The 16,517-nt window shown below is 35.3% G+C and overlaps 1 protein-coding gene across 9 annotated transcripts in view; it reads left to right on the top strand.

The window, feature by feature from the left end:
• Window positions 1–16,517, top strand: part of LOC121966387 (uncharacterized) — a 64,550-nt gene that overhangs the window by 44,810 nt on the left and 3,223 nt on the right. For 6 of the 9 annotated variants that reach the window (XM_088074746.1, XM_088074747.1, XM_088074748.1 and 3 more), the window contains 34 exons: window positions 396–602; window positions 700–726; window positions 847–900; window positions 1,620–1,706; window positions 1,792–1,842; window positions 1,925–2,065; window positions 2,533–2,586; window positions 3,323–3,367; window positions 3,519–3,581; window positions 4,675–4,803; window positions 5,679–5,744; window positions 5,824–5,850; window positions 6,205–6,303; window positions 6,459–6,494; window positions 7,336–7,416; window positions 7,617–7,649; window positions 7,764–7,799; window positions 7,899–7,958; window positions 9,193–9,270; window positions 9,598–9,633; window positions 9,731–9,784; window positions 10,614–10,688; window positions 10,769–10,834; window positions 11,609–11,639; window positions 12,289–12,342; window positions 12,440–12,474; window positions 12,558–12,683; window positions 12,770–12,917; window positions 12,991–13,055; window positions 13,199–13,327; window positions 14,638–14,670; window positions 14,781–15,380; window positions 15,457–15,654; window positions 16,253–16,362. In XM_088074746.1, coding sequence (XP_087930872.1) covers window positions 396–602; window positions 700–726; window positions 847–900; window positions 1,620–1,706; window positions 1,792–1,842; window positions 1,925–2,065; window positions 2,533–2,586; window positions 3,323–3,367; window positions 3,519–3,581; window positions 4,675–4,803; window positions 5,679–5,744; window positions 5,824–5,850; window positions 6,205–6,303; window positions 6,459–6,494; window positions 7,336–7,416; window positions 7,617–7,649; window positions 7,764–7,799; window positions 7,899–7,958; window positions 9,193–9,270; window positions 9,598–9,633; window positions 9,731–9,784; window positions 10,614–10,688; window positions 10,769–10,834; window positions 11,609–11,639; window positions 12,289–12,342; window positions 12,440–12,474; window positions 12,558–12,683; window positions 12,770–12,917; window positions 12,991–13,055; window positions 13,199–13,327; window positions 14,638–14,670; window positions 14,781–15,380; window positions 15,457–15,654; window positions 16,253–16,362 — 3,134 coding nt within the window. The remainder of the gene's footprint in view (window positions 1–395; window positions 603–699; window positions 727–846; window positions 901–1,619; window positions 1,707–1,791; window positions 1,843–1,924; window positions 2,066–2,532; window positions 2,587–3,322; window positions 3,368–3,518; window positions 3,582–4,674; window positions 4,804–5,678; window positions 5,745–5,823; window positions 5,851–6,204; window positions 6,304–6,458; window positions 6,495–7,335; window positions 7,417–7,616; window positions 7,650–7,763; window positions 7,800–7,898; window positions 7,959–9,192; window positions 9,271–9,597; window positions 9,634–9,730; window positions 9,785–10,613; window positions 10,689–10,768; window positions 10,835–11,608; window positions 11,640–12,288; window positions 12,343–12,439; window positions 12,475–12,557; window positions 12,684–12,769; window positions 12,918–12,990; window positions 13,056–13,198; window positions 13,328–14,637; window positions 14,671–14,780; window positions 15,381–15,456; window positions 15,655–16,252; window positions 16,363–16,517) is intronic. The other 3 variants (XM_088074743.1, XM_088074750.1, XM_088074744.1) reach the window with 2 other exon arrangements.

Here is a 16,517-nt window from a genome sequence, read left to right as displayed (position 1 = left end):
TTATTTTTTCAAACGATGTTTTCTAAACATTGTCAAAAATAATTCTGTTTTCACTCCACGCCGTTTCCAGTTTCGACGTTAACTCTGAAAACTCGAATAAAAAGTGTTGGAAAATATAAACACAAGTATTTACATCAGTTGCAGGAGGATAATTGCACACTGTGATAAACTGCATGTTACGATAATAACAAAATATAATTTTTATTAATAATAACGCCAGCTTCAAAAAAGTACACACACTCACAAAACCAGATTAAACACAAAAGTTCATTCACAGATTCACGAAATCCCATTGACGATCCACGTATGAGCTTTTTTCTCACGCTTTCGGCCGCATCATCATCGACATTTTCATCATTTACGTGTTTCGTCACGTTTTCGTTCCGTCTCATCAGGGTAACTCTGGTTTCGGATATTCTGGTAACAAAGGGGAGCCTGGGTCTCCGGGGCCTCCAGGGCCCCCGGGGCCCCCTGGACCTGCAGCTGAGGTGGTTCGACTCGGGGACGGTTCAGTTGTGCAGCAGGTTTCAGGCCCCCCCGGACCGCCGGGACCACCGGGGTCAGGAGGACCCGCAGGACCTGCAGGAGCTGATGGAGAGCCTGTGAGCACACAGAGATTTGATTTTCTCCCAAAAAATGTTTGGATTTTTTTTTTTTTTTTAAACAAATGTCCCTCACTGACTGATCGTTATGTTTCAGGGAGATCCAGGAGAGGATGGAAAAACTGTAAGCGTTTTTGTTTCATTGAACAAATGTAGATGTTTCTATAAAAACTGAATTATGGGCTTTTTTAGATCATGAATGAAGAGTTACAGTTTAATAATGTAATTTCCGTCTTGTCTCCAGGGTCCCCCGGGGCCGCGAGGTCCTCCAGGAGCTGCTGGAGTCAAAGGCGAAAAGGTTGTAGTGGGATAAAATTAATTACGTTGTTTTTTTGAGATATTAATTTGAGAGAATATTCGGGCCATCGTAGGTAAAAATCGAACCTGAGGCATGGGTTAATATTTAACTAAAAACTCTTATATTTAAAAGAAAAATTCAAATATTCCCTGACATTATAAAGTTGTAATTTTTTTAAATTGAAATGTCAGATATTGAGATTATAATAATAATAATTGTCAATTTACAGAGGGAAAAAAATCCATATTCTCTTTAAATTTGCAAGTTTTTTTTTTTAGAAAAAAATTCAAATATTCTGTGAAATTATGAAGTCATAAATTTGTAAAGAAAACTGAGAAATTCTCTGAGATTAATGTCACATAATTACTAGAATTGTCTTTATTTTATTATTATTTTTAAGTTTGGCTGCAGCGTGTGTGGCCTTGCAAAGAGGAGTGATGTGGTTTCTTGATGGAAACAAACACTGACTAAGAGCTTTTTTCTCACAATTTTGTGTCTTTAATCTCAGACATATTTCTACATTTTCTCTTGCAAATAAATCACTTTATAATCGTCTTTAATCTTAAAAATTTGTAGTTTTTTATTGGAATATTACTCCCATCGCTCAGCTCAGTTTATTTTCTTTTTTTTTCGTCTCTGATGGCCGTAATATTTTGTCTTTGAGTGGATTATGATGTTAGAGGGATTTATTCAGTGTGATAATGTGAGAATATTTCCAGGGTGAGCGTGGCGAGGGTCAACCAGGACCCAGAGGCCCCCCGGGTCCACCAGGACCTCCAGGACCCGGCAGCGGTGGTGACCGGCCGGTACGTCCTCATTTCAAACAAACTTCTCCTCGACGAATTATTGTTTCCAAACTTTTGTCTTTATTTTTTTATTGTGTTTCGACAGACGTTTGTTGACATGGAGGGCTCAGGATTCCCAGACATGGACAAATTTCGGGTGTGTTGATAATCGATAAACGCTAAACACAAGTTTTCGTCACTTTAGATGTATAATAATGACGCTGTGATTTGTCATCCAGGGTTTCCGTGGTCCACCGGGCCCTCCAGGCCCTCCCGGCCCTCCTGGGATCCCTGGGACTTCAGTGGCACTGGGGCCAAACGGTCCAGTAGCCTTCGGGCCTCCTGGACCACCTGGACAAGACGGAGCGCCCGGTCTGCCAGTGAGTCATGTGATACAGAGTTTATCGCACAATGAGCTGAAATGTTTTTTCTTTAATCTGTCGTTTAAAATTATTTTTCAGTCACAAATTCCCCAAAATTGATAGTTTTAACTTCTCAAATGTGAAGATTTGCTGCTTTTCTTTGTTTTAAGTGAAACAAAACTGGATATTTTTTTTATTCTGGGGCTTTTTGTTCAGACAAGTCGAGCAAGATGAATATTTGACGTTGGGTTGTGGGATCTTGTGAGAACAATTTTCGCTACTTTGTGACGTTAAAATCACCACATTAGTTTATAATACTGAACAAAAATCAAGAAAAAAAATACAGAAATTGCAAAATAGCTAGTTTGAGCTTGATGTAACAGATGTGTTTATAATGCTCAAATCATCAGATAGATTGATAAGATTCTTAAAATCCTAAAATATAATTGACTGATTTTTGACGTGTTTTTTGTGTGCTGTTTCAGGGCCCTCCTGGTCCTCCTGGTAGACCTGGTCAACCTGCAGCCAGAGGCGAGAAGGTGAGAATAAACAGATTGATGGAAATTAACAGATTACAAATAAAAACATGTGACCTAAAGCGGCACACAGTGCAGCTGCTGCTGCTGCTGGTTTCACACTCATGCAGTTCTCATTCTGGGATTAAAGTCTTAAAATTACAAGAAAATAACTCAAATATTCTCTCAGATTAAAGTTAAAAATGTAATTTTTTAAAATAAGAAACCTATATATTTTCTGAGATTATGAAGTTGTAAATTTACAAGAAAAAAATGAATAAATAAATTCAGATATTGTCTGAGATTGTTAAGTTGTCGATGTTCAAGAAATTAAAAAAAAAAAAAATAATAATAATAATAAAAAACAAGATATTCTCTGAGATTATGAAGTTCTAAATTTACAAAAAACAAACAAAAAATAATTCAGAAACCAACCATTATTTATGAGAAAAAGTAAAAAAAAAAATACTCATAAAATTCAGATAATAACTGAAAAATAAAGCTGTAAATTTACAAGGAAGTTTTTTTTCCTTAAAAAAACATTTTCTGTAATTAGTCACACATTTGTGAGTGAAAGAGAAATTCATTAAAGACATTAAAGTCACAAAAATACAAGAGAAAAAATCAGAAAAAAAAAATGTTTGGGGTTTGTACGTCTTACTGGTGAACCAAAAAAAGTGTCTGAAGCCTTGACACAGCGTCCCTGAGCGTCCAAAACTGACTGTCCTTTTCATTTTCTTTTAAAAATCTTCCCCTGCAGGGTGACGCTGGTGATCTCGGTCTTCCAGGTGCTGCTGGAGAAAAGGTGAGTTTAGTCTGAATTCCTTAAAATCCTTAAAAAGTTAAATCTTAACGTAATGAATCAGAGTTTGTTGTTGAATTTGAAATTAAAATGAGAATTTGTGGCGGGTGAATCCAGATAGATTGTCTCCTCCGTGTTTGTCGCCTTCTTTTAGCAAAACTCGCAAGACTCCAGCTTTTTCACGGGCCTGTTTTCTTACTTTGCTCCGTCTTCTACGGTGTGTAATGTGTCGCAGGTACCGGGGGGGTCTCTGTCTCTGCTTTGGTGGTTTCCTTCCTTTCCTTCACCAGTTTGCATCTCAACACCTAACAATTTTTTAATGTTGCCATGAATTATTCCAGTTTCTTTTAACTCAAACTACATCCTTCAAGCTATGTTTCTCTAACCTTACAGTCATAACAATCACTCAAACTTCTTTTGTATCGCACCTTTAATACGAAGTACAGACTGTTAAAATAGCACTGAAAAAAACAAAAAACTATTTGGGAACAATTCACAAAAAAACTATAAAAATTATGAAAATGTCAAAAAATAGAACTAAAGGTGGTAATAACTGTAATCATAGTAAAACAGTGTAATAAGAACTAGCTTAAATAGATTAATGAGAAATAACAGGAATAAATGTAAGTAGATTTAAATAGATGAAAAAGACAAAAGAAATAAAATCGCCAAGAAGAATTTAAAAAAAAGATTCAAGTGATAAAAAACAAAAAGAAACTAATAATAATAATAATAATAATGATATTAATAATAAAACAGTTTTTTTAAAAAAGCTAGACTTAAAGCTAGATAAAATAGATTTAAATGAGACAGTTAAAAAAAACTATTATTATTATTATTGACAGTAATAATAATAATAAAGTTAAATAAAAGGTAGACTAAAGACTTCATGTAATATATTTAAAAGACAAATAAAATCAATGAGAGGGATTAAAAAATATATAAATCTATAAGTAATAATAAAATTTTACAACATAAATACAATAAAGTAAAAAAAAAATGCCAATAATGTCAATAAATCATTTTCAATCAAAAGCCTTTCTGAGCTGTTCCAGCGATTCGGAGGATCGTTTTAGCCCTGCGCTCGGTCCGAGCTGCTTATTTTCGGTTTACCAGGTTCGACGTCTTACTGCGTCTGTTTGTTTTTGGGTTTTTTAAGACGTCTGATTAACCTCCGTCTCTCTGGCTCTGCACACGTCTGCATGTCGTCTTCTTGTCCTTCTGTTCCTCACCGATTCTGCCGCCGCTGTGTTAAAGTTAAATCATAACCTGCTAATAACACGAGTGTCCGCCTGTCCGTCTCACCTCAGGGTTCTCAGGGTGACCTCGGACTGCCGGGTACACCTGGGCAGACTGGGCTGGCGGGGCTTCCAGGTCCAATGGGACCGGTTGGACCTCCAGGACCCCCTGGGCCACCAGGGCCACCGTACCGCGTTGGTGTGAGTAAAGCTTAAACGTATACAAAATTATTTTCTGTACCAGGCTGTAAACATGTTTATTTCTGCTGTAAAGTTGGGCATTTTAACCCTTTGAAACCGAAGCGAGGCGGCTTGATTTCTTTCAAAACCACCAGAGGGCGACAAGCAGCTTTATAAGAAATATTAGCAAAAAAAGAAAAAATTACAAAAATTACAAAAAAAAATTGCAGAAAATAAGAAAACAAAAAAAGGTCGGGTAAAAACAAACACACAAAAAACAGGAAAATTACCTCAAGAAAGTAAAAGAAAGTCCTTATTCTGTAAAATAATTTCAAATATAAGAGAAATATATATATATAATTTTTTTTTTACATTTTCCCTTGTTTTCTTTTAAATAATATCTACTATTCCATTACAGCTCATTTTAAGGAGTTTTTTTATCAACTTTTACAATTTTTTTGCAGTTTGCAGAACATTACCTGCCACGTTGCTCATCATGTTTTTCCCTTGTTTTTGAATTAAATTAAAATAAAATTCCGAAAAATTCCGAAGGAAATTCTTGTGCCAGATTACTCCAAAAATCAAGCATCAAATAAGTGAAAATAAAACACAAAACAGTGTCTTATTGCAATGTTTAAAAGTAAAAAATAGTATTGCACATGGAGTTAAAAAAATTGTACATAAACATAAGTTAATTACTATTGCCAGTTTCCAGTTTTCAGAGGTTATAATGATCGTGAATGTTGTCTAAATTCAGCACTAGAATACTGATGTCGATCCAGGTTTTAAAGGGTTAACATGGGGGTTTTGGGGGATTGACTGGCTTTTGGAAATTACCATTTGGCACTAATATTAAAAAAAGGGATTAAAAAAAACTACATTTATTCTTCTTACAGGGTACCTATGAAGGATTTGACACGAACAATGGCTTACCTGGACTCACTGGCCCACCTGGACCACAGGTACCCGATCACCAATGCGTGAAACCTTCTCTGTACAGTCGATGTCCTGTCTCATGTCTCCATGTCTTCTGTCTTCCAGGGTCCACCTGGAATTCCAGGTCTGCCTGTAAGTACTGCAGCGTCTCCATGGATTTATTTTTATTATCTTTATTGGAGATATTTGCGTATAAAATATAGCTGTTGTTGTTATTATTAATGGGTGGATATCTAAAAAAAAATATCATTTTTAATGTTTTATAACTAGTCCTTAATTAAATATTAATATTCACTCAGTTTTACTAGTAGTACTACTGTTATTTACCCCGATTATTATTATTACTATTATTATTATTATTATTATTATTGTTGTTGTTGTTGTTTTTACTAAAGTCAACTCTATATTTAAATAAGAAAAAAAAGGTTTAAAAGAACATTTTTCTAAAATATAATTCTATTATTAATGTTTTGTTATGATTTCCAGGGTCGGTCGGGTCTGCCAGGTAACCATGGAGACAAAGGATCAGAGGGACCAAGAGGACCTCCCGGGATGCCGGGCCTCGACGGTTTCACAGGACCGCCGGTAAGAGGCCAGATGCACTCTGGGATTTGTTGTTTATATCATAAATAAATAATGCTCTGTGAGACTCTTTACTGTTTAAAGACCCAATAAAATATTTTCCAGTTTTACATTTGTTTGTTTAATGGCTCTTTTAACTGATTATGTTCATTTTTTAGGGTGAAAAGGGAGACAGAGGACAGAAAGGAGAGGCGGTGAGTCGTCTGCAAAATATATGAAATATTTACTCTGTGTGTCTGCTTATTTATTTTCCAACTATTATAACATTAATTCTATGCAATGCTATTGAAGTCAATATTAGATAATGAATATGCATATAAAGTAAATAAATATGCAAGTAAATTGATAAATATCGCTATAAAAATAAATCCTGAAAAACATAAATGAGGAAATAAATATATAATTAAATTTCTGAAATATTATGATAATGTATAAATATATAAAATAAAAATACAAATAAGTCAATATAGTTTAAGAAATAAACAAACAAAAACATAAATATGCCTTTTATATAAAAAAAATCATGCTGTGAAAGAAATCCTGAAAAAAAATTAATCAAGATGGTTCAATAAAGAAATAAATACATACTTAAATATGCCAATTAAATAAATACTCATGGTTATAAAATAAAATTTTTTAAAATAATAAAAATAAAGCATAAATATACAGGTAAACTGAAATAAATTATTTAATATAGTTCATAAATAAATACATCGATAAATAGTTTGTTAAATAACAATGTTTTCATTTATTTTAAAATTAGGTCTTTATTTATTTTTGAGAATTTTTAAAAATAATTTAACTAATTTATATATTCTTTATTTATTTAATTTTTGCATTATTTATTTATTTCGTAGCCATATTCAATTATTTGTGTGCATACTTACTTATATATATCTACATGTATTTATTTATCTCTCTATTTATTTATGCATTTATTCATGTATTTATTTAATACTGACTTTAATGGTCCATGTATTTCATTCTGAGCGTCCTTTGCTCTTCTCATGGTTGATTTTTAAATTTTTTTGGCAGGGTGTGCCAGGGCGAGACGGCGGGCAGCCTGGACCTCCAGGGCCTCCCGGGCCTCCGGGACAAGTCATCCAGACGAGCGATGTGAGTCAGAGGTCCAGTTGTGCCTCATTCGTAGACATCGAGACTGAATATGTGAAATGAATTTAACCCTCACGTGACAGCCTGCCGTTTAATCACTAAATCACTGATTGAGTTGCAGCCTGAGTTACTGATATTCACTAACGGTCACTGCCTGCTCTGTTCACCTCCACACTAACGGACCTAACTGTGTCTCGCTGTAGTATAATGACGTTTATTGGAACGAAGGGTGGCAGGTAAGTGGCACCCTAACTGACGTCACCATAAACCTCACTGAACTAAAGTCATTTTAACACATTTTTATAATATTTGTTCTCTTTCTTGATGTGTTTTCACTCTGTCTTCTTCAGGGAGGACAGGGTGTCCCGGGTCGAGCAGGATTCCCAGTATGTATCAGTATCACACAGTGTATAAATGTGCAGTTAATTAATTTAATTAACTAGGAGACAATGGACGGTAGTCAGTGTATTATGTGTTTTTTTTAGGGGCCCGCGGGACCAAAAGGAGATAAAGGAGACGCGGGTCCTCCGGGATATGCACCTAAAGTAAGATCTTTTATATTTTAATTATTAATCTAGAACAGGGGTGGCCAAAAATAAATAAATAAATCTGTCTGGAGCCACAAAACATATTTGATACTTAAAATGAAGATAACACAACATTTAGTCAAAATTATCCCACCAGTATTATTTATGGGTCTATACGAGCATTCATCAATAAGTTTTACCACTATTTATTATTTTTTGTTACATTAACTTTGCAGCGTCGGTGGTAAAAATTAACAGATCTATCTATGCACTATTAACTTCTGCATTTTACTCTGAGACTTAGGTAGTCAAGCTTTTTTGATTCATGACTGCCATCACTTTTGAAATTAGGCAAAATGTAGCAGAAAAGGCACCGAGGCCACAGAAATATGATGCATATTTTAGTTAATGAAATGCTAATACATTTTCATATTCTGTGCACAGGCTACATATTTTTGTAATTGAAAAATGCAAGAGTAATTTTAGGCCTGAAACAATAATATATATATATATATATATATATATATATATATATATATATATATATATATATATATATATGCATCCTAAAAGATGCATGTTAATTTTTTTTTGTGCACATTTGTCCTGTAATTGTATATAAAGAAAGTGATTAGAATTCCTTTATATTCATCCTTTATTTGAATCAATAAATTGTTCGTAATATCATTTTGTTAAAAAATGTCCCTACTGTCCAGCTGTCGCCCTGAACAGCTGTTTTTGCTCATTTTGTTGTGTAATTTCTGTCAGTTCAGATTCATGACTTTGCAATCTTGTAAATATAAATCTAAATATTTTTTCTGCATGATCACAATTTAAAAACTGTGTTTTACTAATTTAACTAAATGAGTTGAGATTATGTTGGTTCTTTGTATGTATTCTTGCCAACATTAAAATAATTAATAAAGTATATGTCATAAAATATAATGTTTTTACCAGTTAAAATTAGAATAGCAACACTGCAGCTTTATGCTAGTGATTGTCAGGAAAAAATATGTTTTTTTTCTTGATATTATGGGATGTAATGTAAGTTTAAATAATTAAATAATACATTTTTCAATAATTAATGAAAATAATGTTCATATGCAGCACAACACTGAATTAATTAAAAGTATCTGTTTAGAAATTAACTTTAATTTGATTTCATTTTAAGATGTCTCATTGTGTTCCAGTGGTGTTTTAAACATGTTTGTTTGTTTGTTTGTTTGTTTGTTTGTTTGTTTGTTTTGTTCAGGGGGAGAAAGGAGAGCCCGGCATCATCATGGGGCCTGATGGGAGACCTCAGTACCTCGGTGGTCTGGCAGGACGGCCGGTAAAAAAACTTTTAGTTACCAGAATTACAACAATTAACAAATGATGATGATGCATTCATGCAATATTTTCAATGCAGCTCGAACTTTAAGAGCGACTCAGCTGAGTGCAGAAATACGCTAATTATGTTATTTGTTAAATAAATAATATAAACGTGCAAACAAATTTCATTTGGCTAAAAGGTGGAGTAGTATTCGAGATTACAGACAGAAACACACACATACATACGTACTACATACTGTATACATACTGATACTTTTCATGATTTAAATAAGTGATGTTGCCTAAAATATCATTGTTTACAGTGTGCACGTGTATTTATTTACAGGGCGACAGAGGACCGCCTGGCCCTGAGGGGCCTCCTGTGAGCACCATAATTTATTTACCACATAATTTATCACATTTATCACATAAACAGCATCAAATAAGTTTAATAAACCTGTTTGAATTTTTTTCTCCAGGGTCCGTATGGTCCTGCAGGCCAGAAGGGAGAGATCGGGTTTCCAGGTCGACCAGTAAGTAGTTTTCCTGCTTTTATATCGTTTCAGTTAAAAAATGGTCCATGCGACCACTAAGCGTCCCCAAAGTCAGCTGTGTTTAACATCACACACTCGTATCTGTCTCTGCACAAAATGCGCTTTTCAAAATCAAGATTTAAAAAATATTATACATTAATTTTTATTTCTACTTTTACTGAGTTTTTTTCCACAACACCAATCCTTATCATAAATATTAAATATTCATTTATTTTCAGAATTTTAAACCTTTAAATGCCAGGATTTTTTTTATTTTTTCATGATGATGATGGAAAAAAACAAAAACAAAAAATGAATTATTTTCACTATACTGCATGCTAAGTAGATTATGATTATTCTGATGATCAAAGCCTGTGATAGTTAATGATTAGCAGCAACATTGATTTTGACAGTGCACCTAATGGAAATAGCATGTATTTTCTCCATACGCCAAATATGGTAAAAAATAAATAAATAAAATTGAAAAAACATGACAAATGACAAATTCCAAAGCAAAAGCCCAGAATGACACCCAGAAATAATTCAGTGCATGTTTTCATTGTTAAATATTGCATTTTGAATGGGTTTCAATGGTGCATTTTTTGCACTTAATAGTATGAATGTAACAATTTTTTTGAGCTGGAAATTCAAAGATCAATTTTGCCAAAATTTATGCCATATGCATGAACGCCGCCAAAATGATCAATAAATTAAGAATAAAAAGCGCATTAAGTGTGTGAACAGTCCATAAGGGTTCATTCATACACGTTTTACTGTTGCTGTGTTAAAATGACTTAAATAAATGATCATTAATGTTGATTATTTTCAGGGTCGCCCGGGGCTCAATGGCGTCAGAGGAGAGAAGGGAGACTCTGGAAGCTTTGGAGCTGGAGCTGGTTACCCTGTGAGTGTCACACATTTTGTCAAATTTGAATATCAGAGACGCTGAAGACATCAAAATCCATATTTGTTGTTTTGTTGCAGGGTCCTCCAGGTCCACCCGGCCCCCCTGGACCTCCTGGACCTCCCGTTCCCATCGACAGAATCAGGGTGAGTCGAGACGCGAAAACGTTTCGTTTTGAGGCAGCTGCGTGTCTTGTTTAATTAAGACATTCAGATGATTGATTTGTCTTCATTTATTAGTTTATTTAATGCCTTTAAATAAAAGAACTGCATATTTATAAAATTACCATCTGGATAGACGTCACTTTTCTTGTTTGTAACAAATTGGTTTGACCTAGAAATATCCCATAAATTGCAAGAAATTAGTAAAAAAAAATGTAAAAAATTAAAAAAGAGGGGACAATGAGAAAGTCACCCCCCAACAACAGGCCAAAATATCCAAAACTATATTTATAATTAAAATTCATTCATATTTAAAACTGTGTTAAAGGAAAAATCTAATAAATCATATTAAATAAATACATTTTTTGATTGTCTGCACTTCATCAGGTAATTTTCTTGATTGTTTTGTTGTTTGTTTTTCAATTTTTTTGCTTATTTTCTGGATAATCTTCTTGTTACTTTTTTACCAGTTTTTTTTTGGCCATGTCATGTTAAGTTGCTCGTTGCTTTTTCCCTGTGGTATTTAAAGAAATCAAACCTGTTTGATCCGGTTTCTTAGTGTTAAAAGTGATAAAAATGGCCCCAAAAATGTTGAATTTTGGGTTATTTTGGATCATTTTTTTACGCCTCCATGTGAATTAAAGTCAAGTGTTCATGTTGAATATGAAATGAGTAGAATAAAATATTAATTTATGCTTTTAGGATACTTAAAATGTTGCTACTTAGGGATGTGAATTACATTCTCTGTTTTTATTTTAGGGATTTGAGGATTACTCCAGATATTACCCAGGTAAGGTCATCTCTTTTTCAAGTGCCATGATTAAAAGAAAAGTTTAAAGGAATAGTTTGACGCTTATTTTGCGTTTTTTTTTTCCAAGAGTTAGACGAAAAGATTGATGCCATACGCATATTTGGAAATATGTCAAATTATTGCTTTAAAGGTTTCAACTATTTCCCCTGTGGATAAATTAAGTTTTATCTTATCTTAAAGGGGAACATTTGTGGTGTTTTTTGGTTGTTTTTTCCAACAGGGACCCAATTTTACCATTTTGACTTAGAGTAAATTGTGTTTTTTGACGATAAAACTACTTTTTATTTAAACGTAGTCTTTTGGGTTTGTCAATGTTTGTTTTTTCTCGTCAAACAAAAAGGATCCCATAAATTGTCAGAAAATTATGATAATAAATTGAGTCTATTTTGTGGCAAAAACAAGAACTTTTAGTTAACATAAATTTACGATGCACAATTGCCCGTCGTGGTTACATTGCAGCCTGTTTTGCAGCTGCATAGCTCTTCCCCAAAACTGGACCAATATCAAAAATGGTTATCTTCATTAGTCACTTAGACTCAAAAACACAGAAAAAAAATGTCCAAACCAAACTTACCATTTAAACTTTCTCATTATTAACTTAACATGTTGCTGCTTTTCTTTATTGTAGCTGTTAAAGGAGAGAAAGGTGATCGAGGTCCGCCTGGGACAGTTGACATTTCAGGTAGCACCTCTTTGTACATACAGTACATGCCAAAAAAGTGTTATATGTTTTTAGCGTGCAGACAAATTTAACGCGAGGCATTATGTTTCCAAATCAGGAGCCGGGTCAAACATCGACATTTACACATTGAGGGTAAGTCTCAGCTCTGTGGTTTTTAGTTAAACTCGACGTTAAACGACATTTTGAAACGTCTTTCTTAATGTTTATGTGTCCAGAATGAGTTGAAAGGTGAAGCAGGAAGTCCGGGCTTCAAGGGGGAGAAAGGAGAACCAGGCGGAGGGTATTATGACCCCCGTTATGGAGGGAGCGGCGTCGGAGCCCCCGGAGCGCCTGGACCTCCTGTGAGATCACGCTGTCAGAAACATAGTCAGTTTATAGTCAAAGAAATCAAAATAAGAAGATAAAATTGAGTACTTTTCCCCATCAGGGCCCAAAAGGCGAGTCCATCATCGGCCCACCAGGCCCTCAGGGGCCACCTGGTCCACCAGGAAGAGGCTACGATGGGCAACCTGGACAACCAGGGCCGCCTGGACCTCCAGGACCGTCCCTACCTGGACCTTACAGGGGCACACAGAGTGAGTCATAATACTATTCAAATATTCAGGATTATATCTATGATCAGTCATGTGACCCCAATTTCAATAACAGCTATCAATATACCCGGACCCCCGGGGCCACCTGGAGCACCTGGACTACCTGGACACTCATCTGGGGTGAGAAACTTCAACATCGCCGCTTTAATTCTTTATTATTTAACAATATATCATGAAATACAAAAACATATTTCATAATAGCTGCAGGACAAAAGTAACACCTGAGCTTCGATTACTTTAAGGGTGTTTTTTTTTGTTTTTAGGTGACAGTTTTGAGGTCTTATGACACCATGACAGCCACGGCGAGGAGACAACCTGAGGGATCCCTGGTTTACATTATAGAGCAAACTGATCTCTACTTACGGGTCAGAGATGGAGTTCGTCAAGTCCAGGTAAAATATTCACTGGGCAATATATAAATCGACTGCACAGCTGTGATGGTTTAAGTTTCCACTAACTACAGCTGACTGCTGACCAGACGCTTCAAGCTTTTACAGCAGAAACATCAGCACTAACAGCCTGAGACGAGCGCAGTGCTTCAGTGGTTTCATGTTGATTTATTTATAAAATCAACAAAAATTTTATTTCATTAAAACAGTACTTTATTTAACTTTTTATATTTTGTTTAAAAATTGCTGAAACTTTTTAAAGATTTTTGCTTTAAAAATCACATTCATTTTTTCTTTAAAAATCACCAAATATATGAAATGAATATAAAGCCAAAATATTTACTTTTAAAATTGCCAAATATTTAAATGAAAAAATATGCTTTTTTTTCCTTTAAAAATCACCAAAAAAAAAAAATATACATATATATATATATATATATATATATATATATATATATTTTATTTTTTTTTAATGATCACTAACAGTACTTTATTTAACTTTTTATATTTATGTTTTGTTTAAAAATTGCCTAAACTTTTTAAAGAAATAAAAAAAATAATTAAATAAATGGGAACAAAAGCCAAAACGTTTACTTTTAAAATTGCCAAACATTTTTAATGGAAAAAAAAGATTTTTTTTCTTTCGTAAAAATCACAAAAAATATATTAAATTGCCAATTGCTTTAAAAATGTATTTATTTATTTTTCAATGGATCACTAACAGTAATTTTTTTACTTTTTATATTTATGTTGTATGTTATATGTATGTATTTATGTTTTATGTTTTAAAATTGCCTAAACTTTTTAAAGATTTTTTTTTAAATCACAAAGATTTTTTCTTTAAAAATCATCAAATATTTTAAACAAAAAGAAAAAGCCAAAATGTTTACTTTTAAAATTGCCAAATATTTTTAAGAAAAAAAATGCTATTTTTTCTTCTTTAAAAATCATCCCCCAAAAAAGGCCTTTTTTCCTTTCATTTTTCGTTTTTTAATTTTGTTTTTCTTTTATTTATTTATTTTTTTTTAAAGAAAACTGGTTTGGAGTGTTTGGAAAGTTTTCTGTTGTAAAGTGAAAAACGTAACAGAGTAATTAACCCTGTGTGGACCCTGTGTCTGGATCAGGTGGGATCCACTGGTTTTAGAAGCAAATTTCAAAATATCGATATATATTGTGCATTGTGATAAATAACTACAGTAATAATATTTAGAGGCCGTTGTACTCGGCTCGATGATGTCATGATGATAAATAGGCAGCAGAGGGATGAAAATACTTCCCGTCGCGTGTTCATGTCGTCTCCTTTGTTTTTGCAGCTCGGGGGCTACATCCCTTTGCCTCCTGAAGATGTGAGTGTCAATTTTCCTTTTTTTTGTTTCTTCCGAACGTAAACTTCACGCTGTTTTCACACGTATTATGCACATTATGATTTTTCACACATATCACACGTTATTTTCAGGGTAACGAGGTTGCAGCTGTGGAGCCCCCGCCAGTCGTCCCGTACTCCCCGGACCCCCAAACCAACACCGACAGTTTCACGCACGACTCCCACAGGCCGCCTGAGAGTCCCGTCCACCCCGACACTGGTCATCACTCACGCTCACACCCGGACCCGCATCACCCGACCCACACGGACCCACGTCACCCGACCCACACGGACCCGCATCACCCGACTCACACGGACCCACGTCACCCAACACACACGGACCCGCATCACCCGACCCACACGGACCCACGTCACCCAACACACACGGACCCGCATCACCCGACTCACACGGACACACATCACTCGTCAAACCCTGATCCCAGATACCCGACCCACCATGACCCCAGGTACCACCCTGACCCTCGGTATCAGCCGGATCCTCGGTACCCCGTCCCCACAGATCCCAGATTTCCAAGTTACTCCGACCGCGTGAATCAACCAGACGGTAGGTATGTGCACCCACCTCATGAACGCCCCACGTATCCGGACGCCCGCTACCCCGTCACACCTCAGCGAAGACAACCTCCTCCCGTGCCTGAGACTCCAGTCCACCATCATACCTCAGGTCCAGGGGTAAGACAGCTCACGTCTTCACTATCTTTTATTCTGAAATCAAATACCACCTCTGAGCGTGTTTGTGTTTCCGCAGCTGCACCTCATCGCCTTAAACAGCCCCCAGACCGGCGCCATGCGGGGCATCCGCGGCGCAGACTACATGTGCTTCACTCAGGCTCAGGCCATCGGGATGAAGGGAACTTTCCGGGCGTTCCTGTCTGCCAGACTCCAGGATCTCCACAGCATCGTCCGCAAGGTCGACCGGGACCGTTTGCCAATCGTCAACCTGAAGGTACGAAGGTTTCTCAGACATTTAACCCCTTAGGAACTGTTTGATGCATTTTACGCGCTTTTCTTTCTACATTTTTGATCATTTTGGCTGTGTTCATGCAGGATTGTGTATTTGTGAATTTCCCGCTCAGCATCTTAAAATACAAAATATTTTCCTCAAAAATAAGCATTTTGCAATACGAACTTTATCTCCGGAGGACGACTATCTTACATAAATCCTTGGAGAAACAGATAAATCTGGACTCTTAAAAGAACGTAAAACGTACAAATGAAATACGGTATGAACGGAGAAAGTGGAGCAACATATAATATAAATGTTTGCTTAATTTTAATGATCTCTTTTATTATGATTTCTTTAAAAATTAGACTAAAGTTCAAAGGAAACTCTTGAAGATTACTCCGATTACTCACTCCAGATTTTATTTGACCTCCCCAATGACAAAAAATAATATGTGAAAACCTTTCTTCCAATAATAATCAGCTTCAACTTAAATAATAAATAAACACAGCTCGTATATTTTGTGCCTTTCATAGATTTGTTGCTGCACATCTCGTATTTGTCAGATTTTTGTCCTGAATGTGTCCTCTGTTTTTTTCAGGACGAGGTTCTGTTTGACAGCTGGGACGCCATCTTCAACAACGGCCGAATGAAGGACAACGTGCCGATCTACTCGTTTGACGGAAAAGACGTTCTCAATGACAACACATGGTGAGCCCAATGACCCGTAAATACAGTCACGTGGACTTGGTAAAAATGGAGAAAAAAAATATCAAAAGAAAGCTTGAAAAAGTCACCAAAACTTGCAATTGGGCTTGATTTCTTTCAAAACGTGAACAAGGCAACAAAAGAAAAGACCCAAAAAT

This window comes from Plectropomus leopardus, chromosome 24 (genome assembly GCF_026936395.1).
Source record: "Plectropomus leopardus strain MGB_pleo_1.0 chromosome 24, ASM2693639v1, whole genome shotgun sequence".
NCBI lineage: Eukaryota > Metazoa > Chordata > Actinopteri > Perciformes > Serranidae > Plectropomus > Plectropomus leopardus.
The sequence above is the reverse complement of the archived record's forward strand: the minus strand, read 5'-3'. Positions and strand labels throughout refer to the sequence as shown.